Consider the following 25110-nt stretch of genomic DNA (forward strand, 5'->3'; position numbering starts at 1 on the left):
CGGCGGCACTCACAGCCAGGCGGAGCAACACCTTCATCCATCCAGCAGCCCAGAGTGAAGGAGGAGGACAGAGAGGCGAGCTGAGAAGGCCACCAGATGTGAGCCGGACTACGCACCACACCAGACGCCGCTGAAAAACACTGACAACTTCTTTGCTCCGCGAAAATGTGGCAACCCGCGTCGGAAAGACTGCAGGTAAGATCACTCCGCTTATGTCGGCACAAATAAATACAGCGGTGTGGGCAGCCGTGGGAACGAAGAAACAAGCCGTGACCACTCCAGCCAGGATCTTGCCATGTTGTAATGTCACTGTGAACTTGCTGATCTTTTTTATTACACCGTTATAACAGCTTTTTGCACATTGATTAGCGCGTATTTTGCCTGTTTCTCTGCTACGTCTCAGGGCACCTATTCACGTTACGCAAGACGAAGTAGCCCCTCTCTGCATTCCCCGCGCTTGAACCGCTGCTTATGACGAACTGTTGGCAATTTTAGCACAAAACAGCCACACATTTGCTTTACTAATACACGTTTTGTCAAATTAAATCGACATGCTGTCTTTAAAATAACCTATAGCAGCAACAGGCCCGCTCTCGTTGTCACTCTCACTTCCCCTTGAATGTTAGCTAGACTGGGATGCTAAATCTGTGTAGTTTTCCATGTGGGTTAAGGTAAAAAACGTCGGCTCCGGTGCGTAACCTGCTGCCCGTGACCCGTTAAGACGTGGAAAACAACGTTAATGACTCGTAGTTTGATATGTTAGGGGCAATCCGTGCATGCACCGAGCGAGCCCCGGCTTCACGTCTCCAGCAGCCGTAATGTTCTCCAGATGTGGGCCTTTCTCTGTGGAGTAGCTGCCAAGTGAACTTGCACAATCCCCTCCGCTACCCAGGCGTCAAGAAAGATGGAATCACAGCGTATTAAAAGCGCTGTTCCCGTGTTTTCCTATCAATCTGATGTGGAGATAGACTATCTTTGTTGTAAATTAGGTGTGTGTGCACCTAATTCTCTGATATCTCCAAAAAATGCACTTTTACGCAGACTTTTATGTAATATTGTAATAGGCTGTGTTGTTATTAAGTCTACTTGAAGTCCAATCTGGATGCCTTTTCACATTCTTTCTTGGCAACAAGAAATTAATCATGATTTGTTCTTGGTTCTTATGTAAAGGAGCTGATGTGAGTAGGCTTGTTCAACTGGTGTCAGATGGGAAAGTTGTTTTATGTCGTTAACATCCTGGTATGAATTCTTAAGGGCAACTAAGTCATATAAAGTTTTGCCCCTAAAAGGAAAGGATTGGCTGTATATACATTTAACACAAAACATAGTAATAGCACATTTATTACAACTGTTATTAAGGTGTCATTCAGATCTCATAATTCAAGAAAAAAACATTTTTGTAATACTGCATACTTCCACATGGCAGTAGCGTTTTATCTATAATTATTAGGCCTATCCACAATAACATATTTTGAAGTACAAATATAATATAGATGATAAACAGAAATACTGAAACTTATTTATGCCACTGACAAAATAACCCTAAAATATAATTATATCCATGTAATACCAATAGATAAAATACAGAATGTAACACTTTGGTAATTAGTTTGTATTAATAATGAGTCATAGAAGTTATTCAACCCACCACAGCTCAAATCTAATCGTAGAACAGGAAAAATAACGAAAATAACAAAACTAGTATTAAGAAAAAGTCCCCACGATAAATATTGACTCCACCAAAAAATGATTGTGTCATGTCACATTTATGGAATGATAAGTCAGTATAGTTTTATCGTGACAGGCTTAATAATTATGAATGATTTTGAACTACTAATGATTAAACATGAAAAACCCCAGTCTAATGGAGTTACAGTCCCACTTAGCAAAGATAATCTGGTTGAACATTCCATAAGAGAACACTTGAGTACAGAAGTCTTATCTTTCTCCTTAATCGTACTCATTGCTTAAGTCTGACCATTATCAACAGACTGGAACAAAATGTATGATTCAGAAACTTACAGCTTTGCTTATTCACAAGTACCCACTCACCAGAGCTACATGTTGTCACAGTGGCTTGATAAGATCCAATTGGTCATACTATAAATAATAGTGATTTATCTTACAGCACATAGTACACATAGGTCATCCTGCTTCGTGATGCAGACGGCATTCTTTAGTAGAGAACATTGCATTAGCCTCCAATAGGGCCCAAATTAACAAGATGGCTGATTGAAAACTAGTGGGCCACAGCAAATGCATATGACCATCAGATCTGTGTGAATTCCATAGACGGTATAAAGAAGTGGACTAAGTGAGTCTGACATCACCTATTGCGTTCGGCTCGAGTCAAATGAAGCTCATCGAGGCTAGCAGTTACAGGGACGCATTTGGAGCAAATTTCCGTATTTGGAGTACTGCAAGTATCATAACAACCAAAGAGCCAATCTGGAGTGAAGCTGTTAGGGTTAACACCTCCTCTTGTCTGCACTGCTGATTTGGCAGGAAGTGGGCACTGTAAATCAAACCTGTTTCTAAAGCTAGCGAGAATGACCTCTTGGAATGAAGGCAGCTGATTTGCCTGTTATTAATGTTCATATTTTGAGTGACACAACAGCGAAATAAAAATACCATGATCATGTAGAGCGGGTTAATATGAATATTAAAGACCAAAATGATGAGCCTGACAGCAGCATTTACGGAGAGAGGGGTGACAGTTTTCCATTGTAAAGTGAATTGGAGCCAGAGTCAGTGGAGCTGGAAGTGCGCCGAATGATCACTTCCTATTTGGAACGCGGCGGCTCGCAGGTTAGCTATGTCCATTTATATATACAGTCTATGGTGCATTTTCATATACTTCAACTTAATTTTTGTCTTCTAATTGTGTCCTGTTTTATGTTTTTTTTAACCCATCATGGAAATATAAGAATATAGTAATTGACTGATGGATGATATTACAACCATCATGTTATGCATTCTGTGTTGCTGAAATCATCCTGACCATGTTGTTGGTTGTTTTCATGGACTATGGCTTCCATCCAGATTATCCTCACTCGTGCTGTCCTCTGTTACTATGGCAACACCTGATGTCTCGCTGCATTTTGTCTCAGGGATGTTGGTGAAGAGGGATAGGGACATGCATGGAGGTGGATGTAGTGAGCATGAGATAGACAGCTGATATGAAATAAAATACAGTACAGGCAATAGACACCTTAGGTAACTATGTTTTGTAAAATTGACCAGTATGAAATTTGAAAATGTTCAAGTCTGGCTGGAGTGTTATGGCAAAATTATTTCCAAAACAGGGTGGTTTAATATTAGTATAGAGTAGATAAATATATAATCACTTTTCCTGTGTCCGTCTTCAGTCTATTTGAGTAACTTTCTTTTTTTATCAGATAAGGCTATGCCAGTTCAACAACAGATTGCACAATAAGCAGTGGTCTTAGCATAAATGTGGACACATGGACTGCTCTAATCCAAGTTGGCAGAATAGGCCTATGACTGCTACTAAGTATGTTTTTCCCCTGTCAGCACCTCTCTTTTAGCAAACACTTTGACACTTGACTATGCAGAGCTGACAGCAGATAGGAATATATGGACGATGCAGGACAGAAATGGCTGACTCAAGAGTTTGTATTCAGAAAGAGGGGAGGAGTGCCTTGGCGTAGTCTTTGAGGCTTATTTGTGATTGCAAACACCGTTGTGCGATCTCTAGCCTCAATGGAAATACATAAGTGAAGTGAATCTGGATGTTTCCAGCTTCACAAGGGTCTTAGTTACAGCTTTTAATTACAAAGAAGTGCTTTTTTAAGATTTTGGGAAACAATCTAATTACAGTTATCTCACAAGATTAGTAATACAAGAATATATTAACGTAACCAAGTGAATTTTTATATATTTTTTCAAATTAGCAGCAAAATAGCAAAGGACTATGCATGGGTTTAATACAGATTATTGTCTCTAACTCTGTTTTATGTAGTGTAGAGTCTATACTGGTCTGTGCAGTGCAGTTTCCATATATATAAAAAGACTTGGCATTTTTATCTGTGTTGACAAAAACCACATCCCCAGCCCTAACCCAGCTGTTGTTAAAAACTCGTAGACAGAGTCCTAAATGGGCCTGGATGCTTTTTGTTTTGCATCCAATCTATTTACCTCCTAGCTGAAGTTGGGACAGGATCATGACCAAAAGTGGGTCTTGGGGAGTTTAAAAACAGTTAAATTTAACCACCAGTTGTCAAGATTTACACCTACATCCGCTCCATGCCAGGTGAATAACAACATTTTTACGAAGCATGTATGTTGACGTTAGTGCTGCTTTCTAGTCGACGCACCCTGGCTCTGCTCAAGTCATTTAGCTTGTTTGCTATCCTCATTGTCGACGTCAAAGACTTGTTGAAGCTTTTATTGCCAGTTAGAGATTGCCACCCCCGGGCTTTGAGGTTGTTTTAGTACCCACTTCCTCCTCCAGAAGTAACCGACCAATCGTAGCGTCTAACAGCCCTCCCACAAAGTTTAACCATCCAATCAAATACAAGGAGAACATGGCCGTAGACCTCTCGCAGTGCTCCTGAGCTTGTTCAGACAGATTTCCTCTCGTAAACTATCCGAGGATCAGAGGGGGAGGCAGTAAACACATAGAGGGACAGCTCACATAGTTACAGCGACCCAGGACGACGAGACTAGGGGGTAGTGCGGACTTCATTATAACAAAGCCCCACTGAATTGTGCCCTTTACCTACAAACAAAAGTTAATTACTTCAGTACACTTAAAGAGGAAACAGGCTCATGGAGGGTGATGTAAAACCCAAGTGCAACAATGAGTAAAATCAAGTCAATATGGCTGTTTTTTATTCATTCAGAATTCTTAGCCAACCATTTCTGTATTTGTCATAATCCTTGCTCCTTCAATGGGTGATGTAGTCAAATAAAACAAATAACAAAAATGCTATTGCTCTATATACTTATTTATTTCATCCATCCAAGTTTGTGTAATTTAACAAGCTGCAGTTTATGTTTTCCTCTTTTTCCATCTTCTCCTGGTTAGAACAAATCTCCCCCAAAAACAAAAATATTGGTTCTCTAGCTAAAGCCAGTTGCCAAAATCTTCCCGTAGCTATAATTTGAAATCGTCATAGCTAATGCTTATTTGTCTATTAAAGGCGCAGTACCTGATTTTTATTGTCTTAAAAAATGTGAAAAACTGAAGTGAAACGGTTTGCAGCATGCTCCAAAGTTATTACACACATTTCTAATGCATTCCAAGCATTCTAATTATCGTCTGAGTTAATAAGAGCTTTTCTAAACTTTCAGAGACCGGAGCGGAGAATTGCCGTAACAGCAACTATCATGCTAACACTGTGCTTCCTGGTTCTCGGACAATAAAACTCTTGACATTAAGGGCTGCTTTTACTATATATCTGTACTGCATGGATTGGACAAAAATGGCGTACAGACACTTGAAAAAATGCTACATGCTAACAGTTTGATTTAAACCAGTCATATTCTTTTTGATCCAATTCATCAAGCCTCATCTTCTCTTTCTTTCACCACATTGACACCAGCGATGGCGGAGGTGAAGATTGAGCTGACATCTGTGCGCATGGAGACTTCATTCTTTCATCTTTGGGCTCTTTTCCGTGTACGTCTGGACCGCTCTCTTCAGATGTTTCGCAGACATGCTAATGTTGTTTTGCTCACTGCACTCATTCATTATGGCATTAACTACGCCATTTGAGGATGTGCAAGTAGTCCTTTACAGCCAATTTGTCAGTCCATCAACTAAGTATAGATTTTATTTGAGTCAGAGTTTGGTCTTGATGGTAGTTTTGGCATTGTTGGGGGTGTGGTTGACGCCTTAGATCCTGGTTTTGACCTGAAAGCGTTCTTCCTGCGGATAGCTCTCTCCGGGGTCCGGCAGTGGAGCTTACCATCTGTGTTCTGTTAAAGACATCACTGCGGGAGTCAGGAGCACAACACTTGTTCCATTGATTGAACTGAAGATGCAACGGAGCTGTTTACTCATTCACACAGCTCCTTGGTGCCCATTATTTTGGAATGTTTTTATCTGTCAAATTAAACTTATGGGAACTAGTCTTAGGGGCAGACCAACAGCCAAAAGAGTATGTGAAGCTTTATTTGAACACTTTATGAAGAAGTCACTGCACAAAATGTGGTTGCACAGCTTTTTTATTCAGTTTGCAGTAAAACAGGGTTAGGGATGAGTTCAGGCAGAGCTTATCGTCCATCTCTTGCTCTGGATTCTAAACAATCTGGTTTGGCCATGAAAAAAATATATTATTGATCTCGAATATAAATTATAAAAAAGATGTTTGTGTTGACAAAATAATGTAATATGTATTATAAAATGAATACTTATTAAGACTATTATCATTTACCATGGAAATGATGATTTTCCAGTGACACTACAAAATTATACATTACACATAATTATTATTTCCATTATCCAACACATTTTTCACATATTAAAATAGCGAAGTTCACCTTCATCCTGCCTTTGATAGAACACTTCATTTGTCTTCTTTATCTATACCTCATTTACCAAATACTATTACTGTAAGTTTTACAATATGCATGTGAAAGAGATTATTGAGTCAGTTCTGGGTTACAGGGGAGTTAATTCAAAATGTACATAGCCTTGTGGAAACACTTTGATAAATGTCAAGCTCTGAAAATAATTCTGATCACTTGGTGTAATTGCGTGACTGTCAATCTCAGACTTGTTTTCATAATCCCAAAATCTCAAAGGGGACCATTATTCAAAGATTTGCGGCTTTCCTCCTGAGTGCTGCCATTGTTTTGTTTCAAATTCTGAGCACAGACAAGACGCTTAGCTCTTAACCTGGACGCTGATTCTGCTCTGGTGGTGACCAAAACGCTGTCAACAACCCAAGTTAATGCTCGAAATAGATGTAGGAACAAGAGATGCTTGTTTTACAGACTTTCTGGGAATGGGGAAGTATAAAAAATAGTTATAATTTAGTGAAAATATTATGAATAGATTTTTAGCATTAGGGTTCCTGGCTCTACTCCTTGTGGGGGGTGAGGAGTCCAGAGCCGCAGGAATGTGAGCCGCTGTCAGGAAGCTGTAAAGTGCTGACGCCGAGGTCAAAGCGCGTTTATGCACATGTGGCTTCACTTTCACTACTCCATTTGGACGCTTGTCTGTCTCTCTCCTCCGTGTCCACCTTGTGCTGCTCAGCTTCATCTTCCTCTTTCCGGGCACTTCACTTTTGTTAGGAAAAGTTTTCTCCTGACATGTCGACACCTTATGTAATAGTGTATTAGTAGACCTGTCACGATAACACATTTCAAAGTGAACATAGATGATAAATGATAATACTGAAACAAACTTACGCCACTGACACAATAACCTAAGAGCTAATTTAAACCACAAAACCTACTCTAAATCTACACTATTGTTAAATATCATAAGCTGCCATAGATAAACAGCAGAATGAAACACTTTAGTACTCAGTTTGTATATGTAATAAGTCAGAAGATACTCATTCAACCTTTTATGCTTTAATCCTTATCATATAGCTAAAAAATAACCCAAAATTTCCCTGTAGCACAAAGAAACTGTCCACGTAATAAATAGTGACCCCCAAAAAATATTGCTCCAGCTTTCATATAGTGAACGATATGTTGATATAGTGATTGTCATCTCAGGCCTAAGCATTAGTAATAATAAAGATATCTTAGAACATTCTCTATGATGTACTGCACTCCTCAGAACCAATAAGCTACTTTAGCTTTGCACATTTTAATGTTTTACCTGTTATTATCTGCTCAGTGAATGCTGGCTTTAAGTTGGTTATTGGACTGCTTTGTTGGGAAGTTAAAAGTACAGTATGTAACTTTCTTTCATCACCTGCTTGATTTCATGTAAATAGAAAGTTAAAACCAATCAGAACATTCTCCATAGAGATAGATTCATTTTTAGATGATACTGTATAAGATTAGACAGAAGGAGGCCCTCCTTTAGGTCAACTAAGAGTCAGGTTTGTGGAGATGCAAGCCCGCTCAGAGTAAGGCTGCATGCAGTTCTATATTTTGCAGTGAACACAACCAAAAAACAAAAAAAATATTAATTTTTTTGGGCAAAAAAGTTACACACTGTGGCTTTAACTCCCCTCCCCTAGAAGGCGATTACCGCTGCATGGTCTTGAGGGCTCAAATATGCAGCATATCAGTGACTAACAACACAGCAGCAGGTATGTTGTTGATGAGGGAAACCATGATAAGCTTTCAGGGGGATTTCACATTAACAATAGTTTTCGTGTAGAACTAAATTTAGCTGTTTCACTTTTGGCCAACAAGTCCAAACTAACTTAGACGACTTTATATCCCCTTTTAACAGATTGCTGTGTTATGTCCAGAAACAACTATTATAAAAACGATGTAATACCAAATTTGAGACTACGCTTGAGGTAATGGACACAAAACGCCATTTCCTGAAGTTGATTGACGAGCGTCTCCTTGGCGTTCCTCACAATCCTACGGGAGATTGATGCTGGCCTCTTTGGCTGGATTTATCGCTCTCATCGACTGTAAATGTTGACCATCTGGTGCACAAATAACCTGGACACCATCAGCTAACACAACAGTTTAATGCTCAGTACCTGGACATGTGAAATTTATGTGGAGACCAAAACTCTATATCGTAAAATGATGTCAAACGCCAACAAAAGTTACAATAGTAAAAATTTTTATTAGCAAAAGTATTCATTATGAAACATATTTTACTGTTTTACTACCTATGATGTACAAAATGCTTTTAGTGTATTTTTAAGCTCACTCACATGCCGCGTATGTGGAAAAAAAATGAAAATTCTCTGACCTTGATTAGCTTCTAGAACTGATCTTAAGAGAAACATCCCAAGGCTAACGCTAGGCTAATGAGAAACCCAGGAGAGAATGTAAACACCACATTTCTCACATTTTTGAATAACATTGAACCCTCAAACTGTATAAATACAAGTCTAGCTAAAAAAACAAAACTGTTCCTAGATAGATGGAAGACATGCAGTACAATTTTCTTCAAGAATTTGACTCAGACTCAAATAAAAATTATACACATAAATTTGAAAGTTATTATATGAAAAAATCTGGACGGGCCTTGTCTGTCTCATCAATCAAACTCCTGATTTCTTTAGTTGTGTTTTGTCTGGGCTGTTTTTTAAAAAGTCCAGAGATTCCAGCAGTGAGTGTGCAGTGTAGTGGGCCAGCTCTGCATGTGTTCCTGCACTGCCTGAGGAACAGTAGTCTGGTCCAGTCCAGTCTCTCCATTTTAGACCCAGACTCGGACTCCTTTTGCCTTCACATTCCTCAGCCCGCCTAATAAACCCCACATACCGTCTCCATTTCAGTGGAATCTTTCTACTTTTCTATGTGTTTGAACCAGCAGTTAATAGTGTGTCAAATTTTACCAGCCCATGTAGGTGGGCAGACAGTCGGATATTGCCAGAGTTGAAATGGTCAGACTTTCGAAGCACAATATATCGCTACAGAGAAATATTGCAATAAACGATAATACAGAAACTACTTTATACCACTAGAGATTTAAATAATGCAAGACAATAAATCGTTTTTAAATAGACTGTTTCATTAAAAGACCTGAGCTGCAACAAATAAACAGCAGAATGTACCAATAATTGGCCATAAAAAGGTCTTATTCACCCCTCCACAGGTCAAATATTATCGTATTAGAATTAAAAATACCCAAAATCTCCACACATTTGCAAAGAAAAAGTGCACATAATCAATACTGAGGTCCAAAATATATTGTTCCAGCTTATATAGTGATTATTGTGACAGATGTACAAGAGACTGGTAAAATTGTAAATTGTCACTTCTTTGTTGGATGTTTTTGATGAGCTGGGATACATCAAAAATACCTTAAATGTTTTGGAAAATATCCTAAATTAACACTGGATATATCAGCATAAAATGAAGTAAAATGGAAGAAAGTTATGTTGTAATCTTTCAAATAAGGCTATAAGCTGTTGTTGTTTCTACACATTTGTGGGTGACAGTACAGTCCTTCACATTTGTCTGATAAACCTTAACTAACAATTAGTGTCCTCATCAAAAACATACCTGTAGTTGTGTTTTGTTTAATTTCTACAGGTACTATTCTTACATTTTTAGTTTGCCTCCCTCTCCAGAGCACAAATTGAAAAATGAAGCTCCTTTGTGTTTTTAAACATACACATACATACACCTTCACAAGACACATTTCATTTCAGCACTCAAGTTGTCGCCACTACACATCTTAGCAACTTTGATGCCACCTGCTTTTAGCTTGCTTCAATAATACAGAATAATGCGGGACCTTTTAGAAGTGTTCTTGTTTATACTGGATCCTTGTTGCTGGGGTACTCTCCTGCTGCTCATTTATTATTGAGTATTCTAGAAAATACAATATTTGTTAAAAGTGATCTTCTTGCTTGGACTATGAGACCCCATCAGAAAAAAACAGAAATAGGCTTTTTGCATAGCTCTAACAGCTCTCTTCCCTGTTTGTCTTTCCCAGCACTTTCAAACTATGCTCAAGACCAAGCTAAATGTGTTGACGTTGAGGAAGGAGCCATTGCCCACAGTGATCTTTCATGAACCAGAGGCCATCGAGTTATGCTCCACCACGCCAGTCGCAAAGAGCAGGACCCATACTGGATACAAGGTACTGTCACACGAATAATGCTTAAAGCAGGGGTGTCCAAACATTTTTCACCGAGGGCTGCATACTAAAACATATGTGAAGTGGAGGGCCACAGACCAGTGTCGATACAGGGAGTCAAATGGTGCATTTTGGTGCACAGATTTGACAGACATTGTACCTTTAATAAGACTTGGAAGATTATTTTTAGGTCTGTGCCACAATGCAATGTGATGTTATTCATATATGAGGTTATAGAGATAGAATCTCTTCAATTTGTAGTAAAAAATACTTCCTGATCATTTGGGCCAGTTTAGGAGGAAACATGAGGGCCAACAAAAATTGGTCTGAGGGCCGCATTTGGCCCTTGGGCCATAGTTTGGACAGCTCTTTAAGCAAGAGCTGCTTAAAGTCTTAAATCAGACCACTCTTGTCTCTGTCTATAGTACATCAAAGAACCAAATACGGTAAATTTTGCGCTATATGCCGCTACTTTTTGACGCTTTGAACCCTGTGGAGTTTTACTGGCTAACGGCCACCAGGGGGCACTCTCTAGCAGTAAACGCAAAAGTGAGACAGATGAGGAGACAGATTATGTGCGGAAGAATACACTAGTTTTGATTTTGAGCTGTCATTTTTTTCCATCATGCACACACACTCATCATGGAAAACACATGAAGAATATACATATGATGCAGCTTGTAAGTTAAAGGCAATCAATCTGGCCATCAAAGAAGGAAATAGAGCCACTGCACGTAAGCTTGGCAGTAATGAACCAATGATGCGACGTTCGAGGCAGCAGTGGGAAGAACTTAGAACTTTTGTTATCTTTTGTAAAAGCAGCGGAAGTAAAAGCAGATGGCACGTGTTGGTGCTGTTTTATTTTTGAAACATGCGGGTATGTTTATCCCGTGTTGATGGTGTGTTAGTGCCGTACTGCAGATTTTCAGGCACAGTTTGAGAAAAAGCGTGTCTTAAATTAAAACTTTAAAAAATCTCCGTGTAGAGCCTTTCTGTGTAAATATCACAACATAAAACAACAACATAAAAACCTGCAGCTTATATTCAGGTGTGGCATATGTATGTACAAAATTTATTATCTTTTAAAATTTTGCTGGTGTGGCCTATATTCAGGTGCGCTCAATAGTCTGAAATTTACGGTAAATGTGAACTGAGGGTCTATGAGGCGTCCAGGAGCGTCTAGTAGTCTATCAATGGCACTATAATTGCTAATAAAAATGTTTATCATACATGTAAACACACTTTCGTCTGAAATAGATTAGTAACACCTCATTTACGTTGATCATTTGATTTTTAGACATGCTACGAACTGTATTACTCACATGTGATTTTCTGTCTGCTTCACAAAAAGGCGCAATGAAGCTCCAAACACTTGTCTAATATTTTCCTGGGTGTTTCCTGCCCAATGCTGTGAATGCCTCTCCTAGTCTGCTCGTAATGTAAATTGGACTGCTGTTAATGTAGGGGACATCCGAGAATGAATCAGCTTCTCCAGATGTGTTATTGGTGTCTTTGAGATTCAAACTACAACACCTCAATCATAGTCCCTGGGTTTACATGCATTTTGATAAGTCTGTATATTGGACGAGGTCAGTTACCCGGTTTTCCTGGGGTGTAAATGTGACTGAAGCCATAACCGCAGCTGTAGTATAGCTCAAATTCACTACTTTACAGCCAATGTCTGCATTTGTAGTTAGATTTTCTCGCTGAATTGTATCCTTTACTAATTTGTCTCTTTAAATGTTTTATATGGGTGAGCATGTACGTGCGCGTGGGTGGATTTGTTTTCCATGGCTCAGCTAAGTGTCAGATGTTTGATCCAATGAGTATTTCTCTTTGTCCTCACAACCAAAAAACAAACACTGCTACATATCCAAATAGCTGCCATGATCTTTTGACAGCCAAACACACACTCAACTTGTGTGTTTGGCTGTCAGTGCCACAATAAGCATGACATGAACAAGCATAACATGAACAGTGAAGAGAAATTCAATCTCTATCACAATGTATTTAGAAATGAAAGTATTTCTTTAGTTAATTCAAGTTTAGATTAAAGTAGATGATGATATGTACTTAAGTTACCACAGGTCTACACTCACGTATTGGTTATTGCAAAAGGCAGGTAGACGACACAAAAGAATAATGTGGATGAGCTGCCTCTGTTTGAGGAAAATATACTTGGAAGGCGTTGTCTTAAATTAGGTTGTTGCAATGTACAATTTTATTGTTTTGATGAGAAAAGAAACGGTGTAATTTTACGACTGTCACTGTTATTGACCTCATGAAAATTCATGGGTCACAGGACTCGTTCTAGACACCGTTTTGAGGATTTTTCTCTATTGAAAAATATATTAAGTAGGGGTGTTGAAAAAAAGTGTTGTGACTGTATGTCTTAACGATTGTGGATTAATCCCAAATTCTCAAAAGTTTATTTTAAATGATGTTAATAACAGTGTTTCCATCACGGTAAAATGCCCCCCCATAAAATTCACCTGTCATTGCCTTTGCAGAGTTTACACATGTGTCTCTTTGTCAGTAAACTGTGAATAACTTGTGCGTTGTATTAAATGTGTTTAAAAACACGTGTTATGCCACAAATTCAAAAATCAAAACTGTTGTTATAGTGTTTTTTTCATTTAAAGTCTTTGTTTCTTTAAGGCTCTCCACAGCTTTGCTGTGACCGAGTGCACTGACACACACACACACACACACAGCAGGAGATTTACGTGAGACCGCAGTGAGACAGAGGACAAACGAGATATTGCCTCTACTTTGAATCACTTTTGCTGTTTGCCGTTTTGTTGTTAGCAGCAAAAGAAAGCTAATGTGCTAACTAAGGACACAACCTTTGGGGTTAAAGGGCCGGAGCCCGTTCATTGTAAATATGCTACTAAATTAATTTGAAAATATTTATAATTTTTATCTTTGAGAAATAGGCCTACATATTTAAGTTTAATCACTATGGAATTACCTATATGGAATTAACTGAGCCTAGATTATGATTGAGTAGATTTTTTTGATTTTATTTTATTATGAACTAATAAAATAAATACCTCACAACTAATTACTAACTACAATTTCAGATCCCTTCTTTCAGATTCTTTCCTGATCTAAGAACAATTCTATTTTGTATGAATGTGCAGTTTAAATAAAAGGCAACAGGGAACTTGAAATATATACAATAAATATTATTTGTTTCTCAATGAAAAATATCTTCAGAATTAAATTAAGAATTGTTTTAAAATTGGGGTCAACATTCACATCCCTAATCTTTTGTTTTGTTAATTGTTATTTGCTACGGCAGTGGTCCTAATTTTTTTTTATCTGTCTGAAACCCATGGAGGCACTGAAAATCCAATTGCAATACATAATTTCAAAAGCTGCATTGCTCTGAAAAACTGTGGGGGTGAAGTGTTTAAAGAAATGCCAAGAAAACAGTCCAGGAACACTCAGTCCCTGAGGTTGTTGTGGGTAATAGTGCAAAGAAAAAGAAACTATGAATCAGTAATAAAATGTCCTACAGTGTAGTCTGAGGGAGTTAACCAGGTCAGGTCTGCAGGTCTGTAGTGGGGAAATCTGACATTAGCACCTCAGCCACCATGAAGGAAGTTGAGGAGCAAAATGTCTTTTTCTGAAGTTTAAACAAAATGTGATCAGCTAAACTGTAAAGTCACAGTATCTATTAACTTGAATCATGGAGAGTCATAAGAATAAAATAATAAAAGTATGGACCGTAAAAGTTGCTTGGAAATAAATACACAAATATTAAGCTTTTGTACTAGCTTGTTCAGATAAGTATGGTGCCATTGTGTTTGGGTGGCCTTCATAACAGCTAAATCCTGTATTGTTGTTTAATCCTATTATGTCTTTGGTAATCAAAGTCTTGTCTTAATATACCTCAGTTCTTAGAGAAAAGCTCATGTGGACTCCAGGAATTAGATGCAGTTTAACTAATGATCCTTTTATGGTTTGATCATTCATATTCAGAGTATTTTTTCAACTACTTTGAACATAATAATCCTGGTATTCCTTGTACAACTTTATATAATGTATGCATCTGATGCATAAACCACTGAACTTTTGTAGAACTCTACACAAATAATGCCAAGCTGGATACTGCCATCCCTCACTGTACGATGTGAATCTTTCCAGTCTTACTCATATGCTAACTCTTGTCACCATGGATACCACTACAATTTGCCGGAATACCAACCACATGGAGAAACATGATTTCATGTGTCCATTGGCTCCTTTTATGCACATGTGCCTGCTCCTGTTGGCTTGTGTAACTTCCTGTCTGAGTCACTACCTGCCTGTCTGTGTATCTGTCTGCCCACCTGCTCCACCAGCTCTGCTTAATGCTTCAAAACTGTTTTCATTTCTGCCTCAAGTTTCACAGAAAAAAACACCAAGGAAACAGGGGCCCTTTGTACTCTCTGCCATCCTCCCGCCTTTTGCTTCAATACGCTCAAAACAAAACCATTTATTATGCTCTCAGCGCCTTCCATATCGCTCTTCTTTTTACCTTTCTCAGCCACCAGTCTTGGGGCAGGCAGGAAGGCTGGTCGAATGCTGCTGTCTCGCTGCCAAAGCTAACAGCTAGAGAGGATGAAAGGCCACCTCTCATTGCCCTGGCTGGCCTGCTGCTGTCAAAGCACTCCACTCTGCATCCATTGAGAAAACGTGTCTCTCCACAGCCTCCTCCGCTCCCCAGTCAGGCCCCTTAACAATGATCAGATTGTTCTTGGTTTGGCTACAAGACCTCTGCTTAACCCCACTATCAGAAATATACTCTTCATAATAACTTGTTTGAATTGCAATTATAAAAGATCAGTGAATAGTCTTAACTTGTTGTCATTGCAGATACCTCTAGGTTTCTTCAGAAAAGTGTTGTTGATACATTGAAAATAGGTCCGGCTTGTCAAGGCTTTTTGTCCCTTTGTTCCCACTGTAGTCTGATGTCAGTCCTGGATGTACTATGTGTTCTCAGCTATCAGAACAAGCAGTGACAACATGCACTTATGCAAGTACAGTGTATATTGTTTCACAAAGGGCCCTGAGAAGATTTGAACTTTGTAAAAACACTGCATGGACTACTACTTCTTCTACAATACAAGGTCAGATTTCAGACAATGTTACACCTCATCCTCCCTTGAACTCCTCTTGGTTTAAATGTACTTGGATGCCTGCTTCTGTGTTTTGATATAGGTCACTTTAGGAAGGCCAAGTTGGAAAAGTAACAGTTAGTGTGAAGTTGTGATGCCAGTGTCGGCCATAGTGTGCCTCTGTAGGAGTTGTAGTGAAGGCGTCTTTCATCCACACTGAGGTGCTCCTGTCCGGGCCTGGAACATTCAGGGACACGTACACACACACAGCCCACATACAGAATAAACAAGCAAACATGCCGCACCAAAAACACAACTCATCCATCTATGCATGCAGTGCAGCGCTGCCAGCTGTACTCTGCTGATTCAATATGTTTAGAGGAATGTTAACAACCTCCTCAGGAATGCTGCATTCCGGAGCAGTGGATTTCCAGTCATGTTGGGGGATCCAGACACAGGGGCCTACAAAGGGAGGAGCTGGATAACCTGCTTTTATGTATGTGACAAATAGGGACTCTTTACAGTGCCAAAGAGCTTGATTTACACATCAACCAAATTCCGGTCTATTTTTCATACTTTGTTGTTCTTAAACGTGGAACCAAAGGCAATTAATTAAGTCATTTTCTCCATGCTACCTAGCTACATGTAGTTTATTGAATTGGTCAGTTGTTTATGAAAAGGACAGATTTTTTTCTACAGTGGAATAGAAATATTTAAATGATTATCCCTTTTTTGAAAACAAAAAGAACAGCACATAATACAATAAGTCACAGATTGAGAGATTTGTTGTTGCGGTGACCACCTGTTCATTGAGTCCATAAAAATGGACTGAAGCTCCAACAACTTCCAACAGTGTCACTGTTTGTGTCTCGGCATAACAGTGTGTTCCCAGACTCCATCCAAAGGGACTTTCTTCAAAAACATCCTCTTCTCCGGGGAGGCTATCTCCTCACTGAAGTCTTTCAGAACCTTCCTTCTTTCTGCTGATGGACAATCCAGCTGTGACTCCAGTGAAGGCAGCTGTTCTAGGTCTCGGTACATATCGCTAAAACTCTTAAAGCTCCAGAGCCATATGCAAAGTGCAAACAACAGAACTGTGTTATGGGCTGTGAATGTTTGCTTTATGTGTGCTTACAATGTAACCAATCAAGAAATATTAAAGCTTATGAGTGAGTTTACTATACAAATAATTGTTTTATTAACAAATGGTAACTGTAGGCTATGATGTAATTATTGCAATATTCCAAATAAATTAGGAATATAAAAATGTTATTTTGAGACTACATCCAGTGGATTGTTCCACTTTGCTAAATAAATTGACCAATTTCTGTGATTTTTGCCACTTTAAAAATCCCATCCTTTTTCCACTTTCAAATGTCAAAGGCACATCTAGTTTATACAGTTGTGTGACCTGACCTTTATTCACTATCTAAAGGCTTTATCTAAAGTCCTGACCCTCATGTTCTGAGCTTCTGACTTCAAAGCTGCCCTCAGAGCAGCCTGTGAACAGAGAAGAGTCCAAGAGGACGATATATCCTTAAAAACCCAGGGCCTAATGGTGGCCACATGTCTTAGCACACATGCAAATGCTTAGGCACGCTCCTCCCCGCGCTCTATGTCAAACTGTGTTTCTTTTTCTGTTTCTTTGTATAGAGCAGATTTTGGTTTAAACTTGTTTACTCAATATCTTAAGTCTCTGCAGAAGTCCAGCTTGTTTTTCTCATCCTACTGTGTTTTGTATGTTTGCATTACAACCAAACTACATTTTGAGTGGAGCTGTTGATGAAAACCTGCTGCTACATAGTTGGATCTAAATAATAACTGACAGCAATGTGGTAAAATATTCCAATTACAGAGATCAAAGTATAAATTCATTGTTTCCCCTCAAACCCCATTGACTAAAAGTTTTTTTTTGTGTTTTTTTTTTTTTGCTTTACAAAATTATCTGCACTTTGTTATCAGCTTGAAGACCCTCAACAATGTACTTCTTGGCTTGAGTACAACATAGACCTTGAACTTCCCTGAAAATATTATGACACAACTTATAGTTATCTTGCATACAGAGCCAAACGCTCAACATGGTTTCCAGAGTGCAAGAACTAAGAATGATAAAAATAGGAGAGAATGAAGCAGGAAGAAGACACAGATGGAAAGTTGAAACAAAGGGGGGGACTCTGTTGATCTCTGGAATGATTTAAGCTGCCTTTCTGATGTCCCAGAGCCAGGAGGAGTGGTGAGCTCACTGCCAGAGGTCCGGACAGCAGATGTGAGCAGGTCTGAAAGGGCTGCTGCACGCACTCAACGCTTGTAACCAAAAGCTCCATCACTAGGAAGTCCTGTGACACACAAACGCCACATTTGGTTTGATTCATGCGCCACACAAAGCCCACATCTGCACAGTTTGGCTTTGCGAGTCTGAGAGAATCATGTTTCTCTGTCACTGAGGTCAGCTTGCACACGGCTCTGTCTGCAGCTCCAGGCACACTTACTAATCATTTCATTTTCTATATTTTACCTTACATTTTTGTGTCCTTTTTTTGATGGCCCTGTTCCCAATTTTACACAGTGAAAGGCAGATCTAGTTCATTTTAAACTTGATGTTGTGAGATTTATCAGTGACAATTTTAAACACAGAGCATTTGGGGAAAAAAGACAAAAAATGTAACTGCAAAACAACAATTACACACAACTACAGGCTTAGCAAGCTTTATATGTGATAATAAGAAACATTTGCCATTTGCAGAGAGGATAATTTAAATTGTAGTATTTTGTGTTTGGCTTTGATTGCAATATATCTTGCAGTCACTCATTCCTAACATCTCAATTCTTTACCACAACAAATTTCTAAGCACATTTCACATCTTTAAGGGGGTGGAGTTTTGCTACCACGGCAGAGCTGACAACAACTAGCCTGCTAACAGTGCAAAAGTATACTTTCTTGGTAACAATTAATAAAACCCTTTAATAATAATTAATAATTATTTATAATTAGATCATTAGACAGCACATTCTGTATATCTGTACTGGGGCACAGTTGAACTTATTTGATTAAAAAAAAAAAAAAAAGGTCTGGTGCAGGGCCTTTAACCCTATAATGGCGGATGCCAATATAGAGTGCGGTTGCGGACTTTCCATTACCGTAACTCCGCAACCAATTGTCCTATCATGTCAATTCAAACAGCGTCTCAAAACAGAGGCATGGGGCTATTTAAATATTTTACCGTCATTACGGTAATCTGCCTCCGTTGTCCCTCGAAGGTGATGAATGAGAGTGCAGATGCCGTGGGGATTTTCCCAGTCACTTATTCGGTGCGTTGATGATGAAAATATGGATATGTAAAATAGAGGTAGTTATGTGAAAAAATGTGTTACATTCTGATACTTCCTTTAACATTATTTTTATGGCTAAAAAAATAATAAAAGTCTAGGTGAGCTATACTGGTCTATAGTGTGCTCAGTCCTTAAAGGGTTAATAAATAAATTGTTTCGGACATTGAACCTCAAAGTAGTTCATTCTTCTTAATAATGTTTGTGGCAGAACATGTTCAAAAATGGATTTGGTTTGGTGAAATGAAGCTAGATTTGATGAATAAAAATATAGGTTCCTCATACACATGCTATATTCACACAGAGTCTTCATTTTAATCATAGCTGTGTAATGGGGGCAGCATTGTCTCATTCTGAATTTCTGTCAGTCTGATTTCTTCACTTGAAAAGTATCTGAAGCTATGTATGTTTATGGGGGGTAATTAAGCACTGCATTTTTCTCATACCTTCATGTATTTCATTCAACCTCTGATGTGTGTGAACATCTGGATCATAGCAGTTGCTCATGTCAAAATTCTTTACCGTCAGACTCTAAACATTTGTGTCTGGTTTGACATCCCCATTCTGGTCCAAATTCTTGTCTCCTTATGCACCATCAGATTCTCAGTGTAGTTTTAACAAGAAGGAAATGCCACACTCTTTTATTCACTGTTCTTCTGAGCAGTGATCATCATTTAATGAGGAAGAACATGGCACACTTATATATTTATATCTATTTTATAGTCAACTGTTATTTAAATATCTGTTTTTGTCAAATGTTATAAAGTTTTCACTCAATATTACACCACTTATTATTATCCATTTCCTTTTATATACATTGACTTTTGTGAATGTTGAATGCATCATGAAGTAGAAATGATCTTAAATTTGCGTTATGTGATTCTTCTGGTGGGGGATCTACTTGTTTCCATGGAGATGTTTTTGCTCAGTGTGGAATGTTCTACAAAATTACTTGAAACTTATTCACTGAGTTTTACTAAACTCAATTACAAATGTTATATTGCTCAAAACATATCGAAAAATACACACTTACTGTGAGTGAGTCGCCTCTCCACAGATCTGACCGGTAACTAGCCTGGCGGTGTCATCATGGAGACAGATAAGTTCAATGCCATACTGTGGAGCATTCCAAACAAGCAAATTATATCATCAGGCAAGCAGCTGGCCTTCAAGTTACTTTTTGCACTTACTTCAAAATATTGTAATATAAAAGTCCAACATTTTATTTGGCATACATCAAGCTATAATCATGATCTGAAAATTACAGCTGTGAGGCAATATTTGCTATATACAAGAAGAAACAATACATTCTTTTGTTCTATAATTGAAACTCCACAACTCTTGGCCTTTTCAGAGAAGCTAGCAATCAGACTATAGACTTTAAACAATTGAACACTGAAATAGCAGAAGATAAAACCCTATAATCATTTTGCTTTTGTGTTCAACATACAAACAGCTTATTGTAGCCGGCTGACGCTTCCCATACTGGAGTGGGGATTTGCTGGTTGTCTGAGTGACTTTTGGCAGTGAGCGTGTGTCAGTGGTGGACGATAAACCACTGCGCCTTCAGGAGATGTGTGAGGCCGTGGCACTGGGCTAGATGATGGATCCCACCCTGCGGTCAGCACTAATGAAAAGCAGGCAGAGAAGACAGCTGCTTCACTACAGCCGCATGTCACACTGTTTCCTATAGGACCACAAATGAGCACTGTTTTGTACCGCTAATGCTAGGGCTAATGCCACATTCACATGAAAACTGACAGAATAAAACGGGCATTAACTTTAATGAAAGTAACGAGAAAATGTTCTTGAAATTTCTTTCTGCGCATTTGTGTATCTGATGTGAAACTTCTTGTTATTTTAGGCTATAGAAATATGTTTTGAATTATTTTCAGAGGCATTTATTTTATTCTGATTTTGGTCTAATTTTAAATCTTGATGAAATAAAAAATTCCATAGTCCTAATATAGACCCAGGTGGAACTCCTAAACCTTTTTGACTGGCTGTTTCGTTTGATTTTGCGGCTGATGACCAGGCTTCTTCTATTAGCCAAAACAAGCACCTTTTATTATACAATGTAGCTGAAGAAAATCTTTTGTGAATAGAAATTAACTTGTTATTCATGCATCCAGTGTAATTGAAGACATCAACCCTTACTGTGACTGGCCCTGGCTCCATGCTTATGGTTTTGTGGTGACACCTTTTTCACATGAGCAGTCAAACTGTGAGGCCAGTAGTGGGTGAATGACTGGAGTATTGTTCTTTAAGGATCACATTTACATTGTGGCAAAGGAGGCCACAGAGAATTTCAGTGTCAGACTAAACACAACTCAAAGAGTAGGGAAGCAGACCGATCATGTGATGAAGAAAAAACAGGAAATATGCCAGGAGACTGTTTGAGATGTATTATGTTGTTTCTGTTCTCAAAAATGAATAAGTATGAAATAAAATAATCAAGGACTAGATTTGTGCCTGTTGTTAGTGACTCACATGCTAAATAACTACTGAATGGGAAACAGCAGGAAATATCATGGGGTAGCAGTGGCTCACTGGTTAAAATGTATACTGTAATTGGTGTGTTTAGGCAAGATACTGCAGTCCCTCCAGTGTTGAAGTACACCGATTATATGTATGAGCGTGTTAATGAGACAGTGAATGTGGTGAATGGCTACAAGCTGGTGTGCTTCGTGTACATTAACATGCACTTTGGCGCTAAGTAAACAAATAGGAATAGTTTATTGTATTTTTGAAAAATACCCTTTATGTGACCATTGTGTTATAAACAAAGAATAAATGTTAGATTTTTTTAGTTTGTAGTGGTGTATCTAATTTTTTCTAATGTGATATCTCTGACTCTGTTGCAGGTGAACTATCTGGGGAAGGTGACTATCTCTGGGAGCCAGTTCTTGTCAGGCTGCACAGAGGGAGCAGTGGTGGGGCTGGTGGAGCACAGAGCCATTGCTCAGCAGCAGGGGACATGCCCCAAAGGTAGCTCTGTGCTGGAGATCCGACCCTTCCAAGTACGCCTCCTTCACCTGGATGAGCACGGAGAAGCCTCATCAAACATGGACACATACCAGGTGGCACGAATCGCCTACTGCACGGCTGACCACAGCGTCAGACCCAATGTGTTTGCATGGATCTATAGAGAGATCAACGACGACCTGTCCTTCCAGATGGACTGCCACGCCGTTGAGTGTGAAAACAAGCTAGAGGCCAAGAGACTGGCCCACTCCATGATGGAGGCCTTCCGCAAGACCTTCCACAGCATGCGCAGCGATGGGCGCATTCACAAGAGCGGCTCCACGGACGACTTCACTGAAGACTCATCCACTCCTGAAGACACCACTCCAGACGACGGCTGAAGGACTGAATGCAAACCTCTCCTCCCAGTCCTGATCCAAGGATGGACAGATCTCATTCTCCTCTAGTCTCTTTCTCTTTCATTTGGAACACAAATCAACTGACCCTGTGAACCACCATGCCCAGGTTAATGAAGTAGCTCTGAAACAAAGGGAAGGTTGATGATAAAGTGACATTTACAAACGTGAATAGCAAAGTGCTGCCATTTGAATCAAATGCCCTCAAAGGCCCACGAGGGCATCTCAAGCACCTCCTGAGATTGACTAGACATTTCCATTACTCCCTGAACAGACACACTTTGTGGTTCTTAAGCTTTTTCATTTACGGAACTACAAATGTGGTTCCTGTTAAGACCTTAGCTCATGAAACCGAATGCTACTCTTGCCATGTGTGGACCCAGCTTAAATAAGACTGTGACTTATTTTGGGTTCCATCTCCAGAGTTCCTACCACACTGGAGCACATTAGTTCTCTTATAAATGAATGGATCTCTGTTACAATGCCTTTGACCTTGATAATAAGTAACAAATGTGGATACAACTTAAAGCACTATTCATATCACTATGGTACTACCCAAGACTGAGGTAGAGGCATTCCCTGTGTCTCTACTGAATACAGAAAGTACAGAGCACCTGCCTGGAGAAAGGTGCTCAAAAAGAATTAGGTTTTGGCTGAAGGTTTGGTCTGTCTGCACATCTCAATCATTCACATTCTGTTAGTATACCAAATCCGGGCTGTTTTTTGCAGCCTGCCAGATTATGTGCCTCACTTTCCTCTCACATTACGTATTTTTAACCCTGGTCTCATCAAATACATGCGGCCAAGTACTTGTGTTATTCGTGTGCGTGGTAGCTTCCTTCTGCACGGTTGGCGTATTGTATATGAATGTACATGAGTGCTTGGATATCGGCGTGTGACTGATGAGTATGTTTGGTTCAGGAAACTTGTTCAAAAGATGTTCAAAAGTCAAGGTACTGTGACCATACTGCCACCTTATAAGTTCTTTTTAACTTAGGGAGAAAGATGCAAAGTTGGTGAGGCAGGGTTGTAGCTGCCATTGTATTTGATGGTAAATAACAGCCATCCAAGGCAACTGACAAAGCTTTTGAATGCACTATACACTAGTTATAGTGGCTTAGGGAGGCAGCAGATAGTGACCAAGGAGCATTGATACAACTGCTCCACACCACTTTTTTCCTTTTAACTTGACCAGACAGAACTGTGATCATCGTGGCCATAGGCAGTTCGCAGTGAAGCAAAGGATCAGTTAATGCCTAATGAAAACCTTATGTGGATCCAGATGTCAACTAACTCTAACCCATATTAATATCATTGCTTGAAAATCCTTATATCATATACGGTACAACATATGTTTCATATTGTATGTAAAAACAGTGGTGCCAAAATGCTAGCAAGAACGTCCAGTTTGGAGTTAGCATGTTCCATGTGTTGGTCCTCAGGGTGGTTTCTTCAGTCACCTTGAAAAACAGGTTGAGTCTTAATTTAATGACCATTATACTTATAATGCAGTCGATTGTTAAGACAGTTAACAGTCTAAGTACAGTAAGCTTGAATTTGAATTATTTTTAATGTCCAACTATTACCATACACACACAAACTTTGACTCTTACGAGCAATTTCTTATATCCATTATTTCTTAGTTCTTAATATTTGACATGTATGCTAATCATAGATGCTAACGCTAAAGTTGACTGTAAAGATTGGGAATAGTTGTGATATTTGAAGAGTTATTTTCTTTTTATGTCTCATTTGCACCGTACATTTCAGTGATCATTTAAAGTTACATACAGACTTCTGACATCTGTAGCCACACAGGGCTCATGTAGTTAACTCCTCTTTGTTGGTCCACTTACACTGCCCATATGTTAGGCTCCAGATTACATAATAATAGACCTGACTTAAATACAGTATTGAACTAGGGTACGTCACAGAGTAGTACGCAAAGACATATTTAATTCTTCGTTGATAAGCTTATTTACAAATCCAGATGTAATCACTTTCCAAGTACAGTATAGAAAAGAATAGTTATATAACAAATGATAGAACATAGAACAACCATAGTACGATACAGAGCAGTGTTATGAAGCCTACTGTGAAATAAGAATAGCCTGAAAGTGGTGTCTGCATGTGTGTGTTTGTGTGTGTGTATGGGGTGGATTGTATGTGAGTGTGACTGATGAGTGAGGAGTGTGCGTGGACAGGCCAGAGATAAGTTTTTATAAAGCTGTATATTACTGTGTCTTGTCTGTCGGAAAGCTTGGATGCGCTTTAAATGTTCAAATGTTACCTTAAGTGTTTTCTATACAGTGTTTGCAGAGATCAAGAAAATTGCATATAAAGTACCTATCAAATGCAATGGTGTGGTCTATTTGTTTGCACTTCTTAAAACTGATGGGATTTAGTAATGTTTGCTGGCCATATTTGTCGATTAGTAACTATATGTCAAGGCAACATTCTCTGCTTGAGTTGAAAATATATCTAAATGGAGGTGTTATTTCATGTTCCACAGTGTAGCATTAAAGTGATATATCTTGTATTTTGTTTTAATAGCTCAAAAATTTCTTCAAAAGCATGCATTCTTACTATGATC

General features: G+C 38.9%; 1 protein-coding gene across 1 annotated transcript; it reads left to right on the forward strand.

The window, feature by feature from the left end:
• On the forward strand, positions 1 to 24874 carry pid1 (phosphotyrosine interaction domain containing 1). The gene is made up of 3 exons (XM_033977097.2): positions 1 to 195; positions 10562 to 10708; positions 22002 to 24874. The coding sequence occupies exons 1-3, from the start codon at positions 166 to 168 to the stop codon at positions 22500 to 22502; spliced, it is 678 nt and encodes a 225-aa protein (XP_033832988.1). The 5' UTR covers positions 1 to 165; the 3' UTR covers positions 22503 to 24874.
• Positions 24875 to 25110: the final 236 nt, after the last annotated feature.

This window comes from Periophthalmus magnuspinnatus, chromosome 13, assembly GCF_009829125.3.
Source record: "Periophthalmus magnuspinnatus isolate fPerMag1 chromosome 13, fPerMag1.2.pri, whole genome shotgun sequence".
Lineage (NCBI taxonomy): Eukaryota > Metazoa > Chordata > Actinopteri > Gobiiformes > Gobiidae > Periophthalmus > Periophthalmus magnuspinnatus.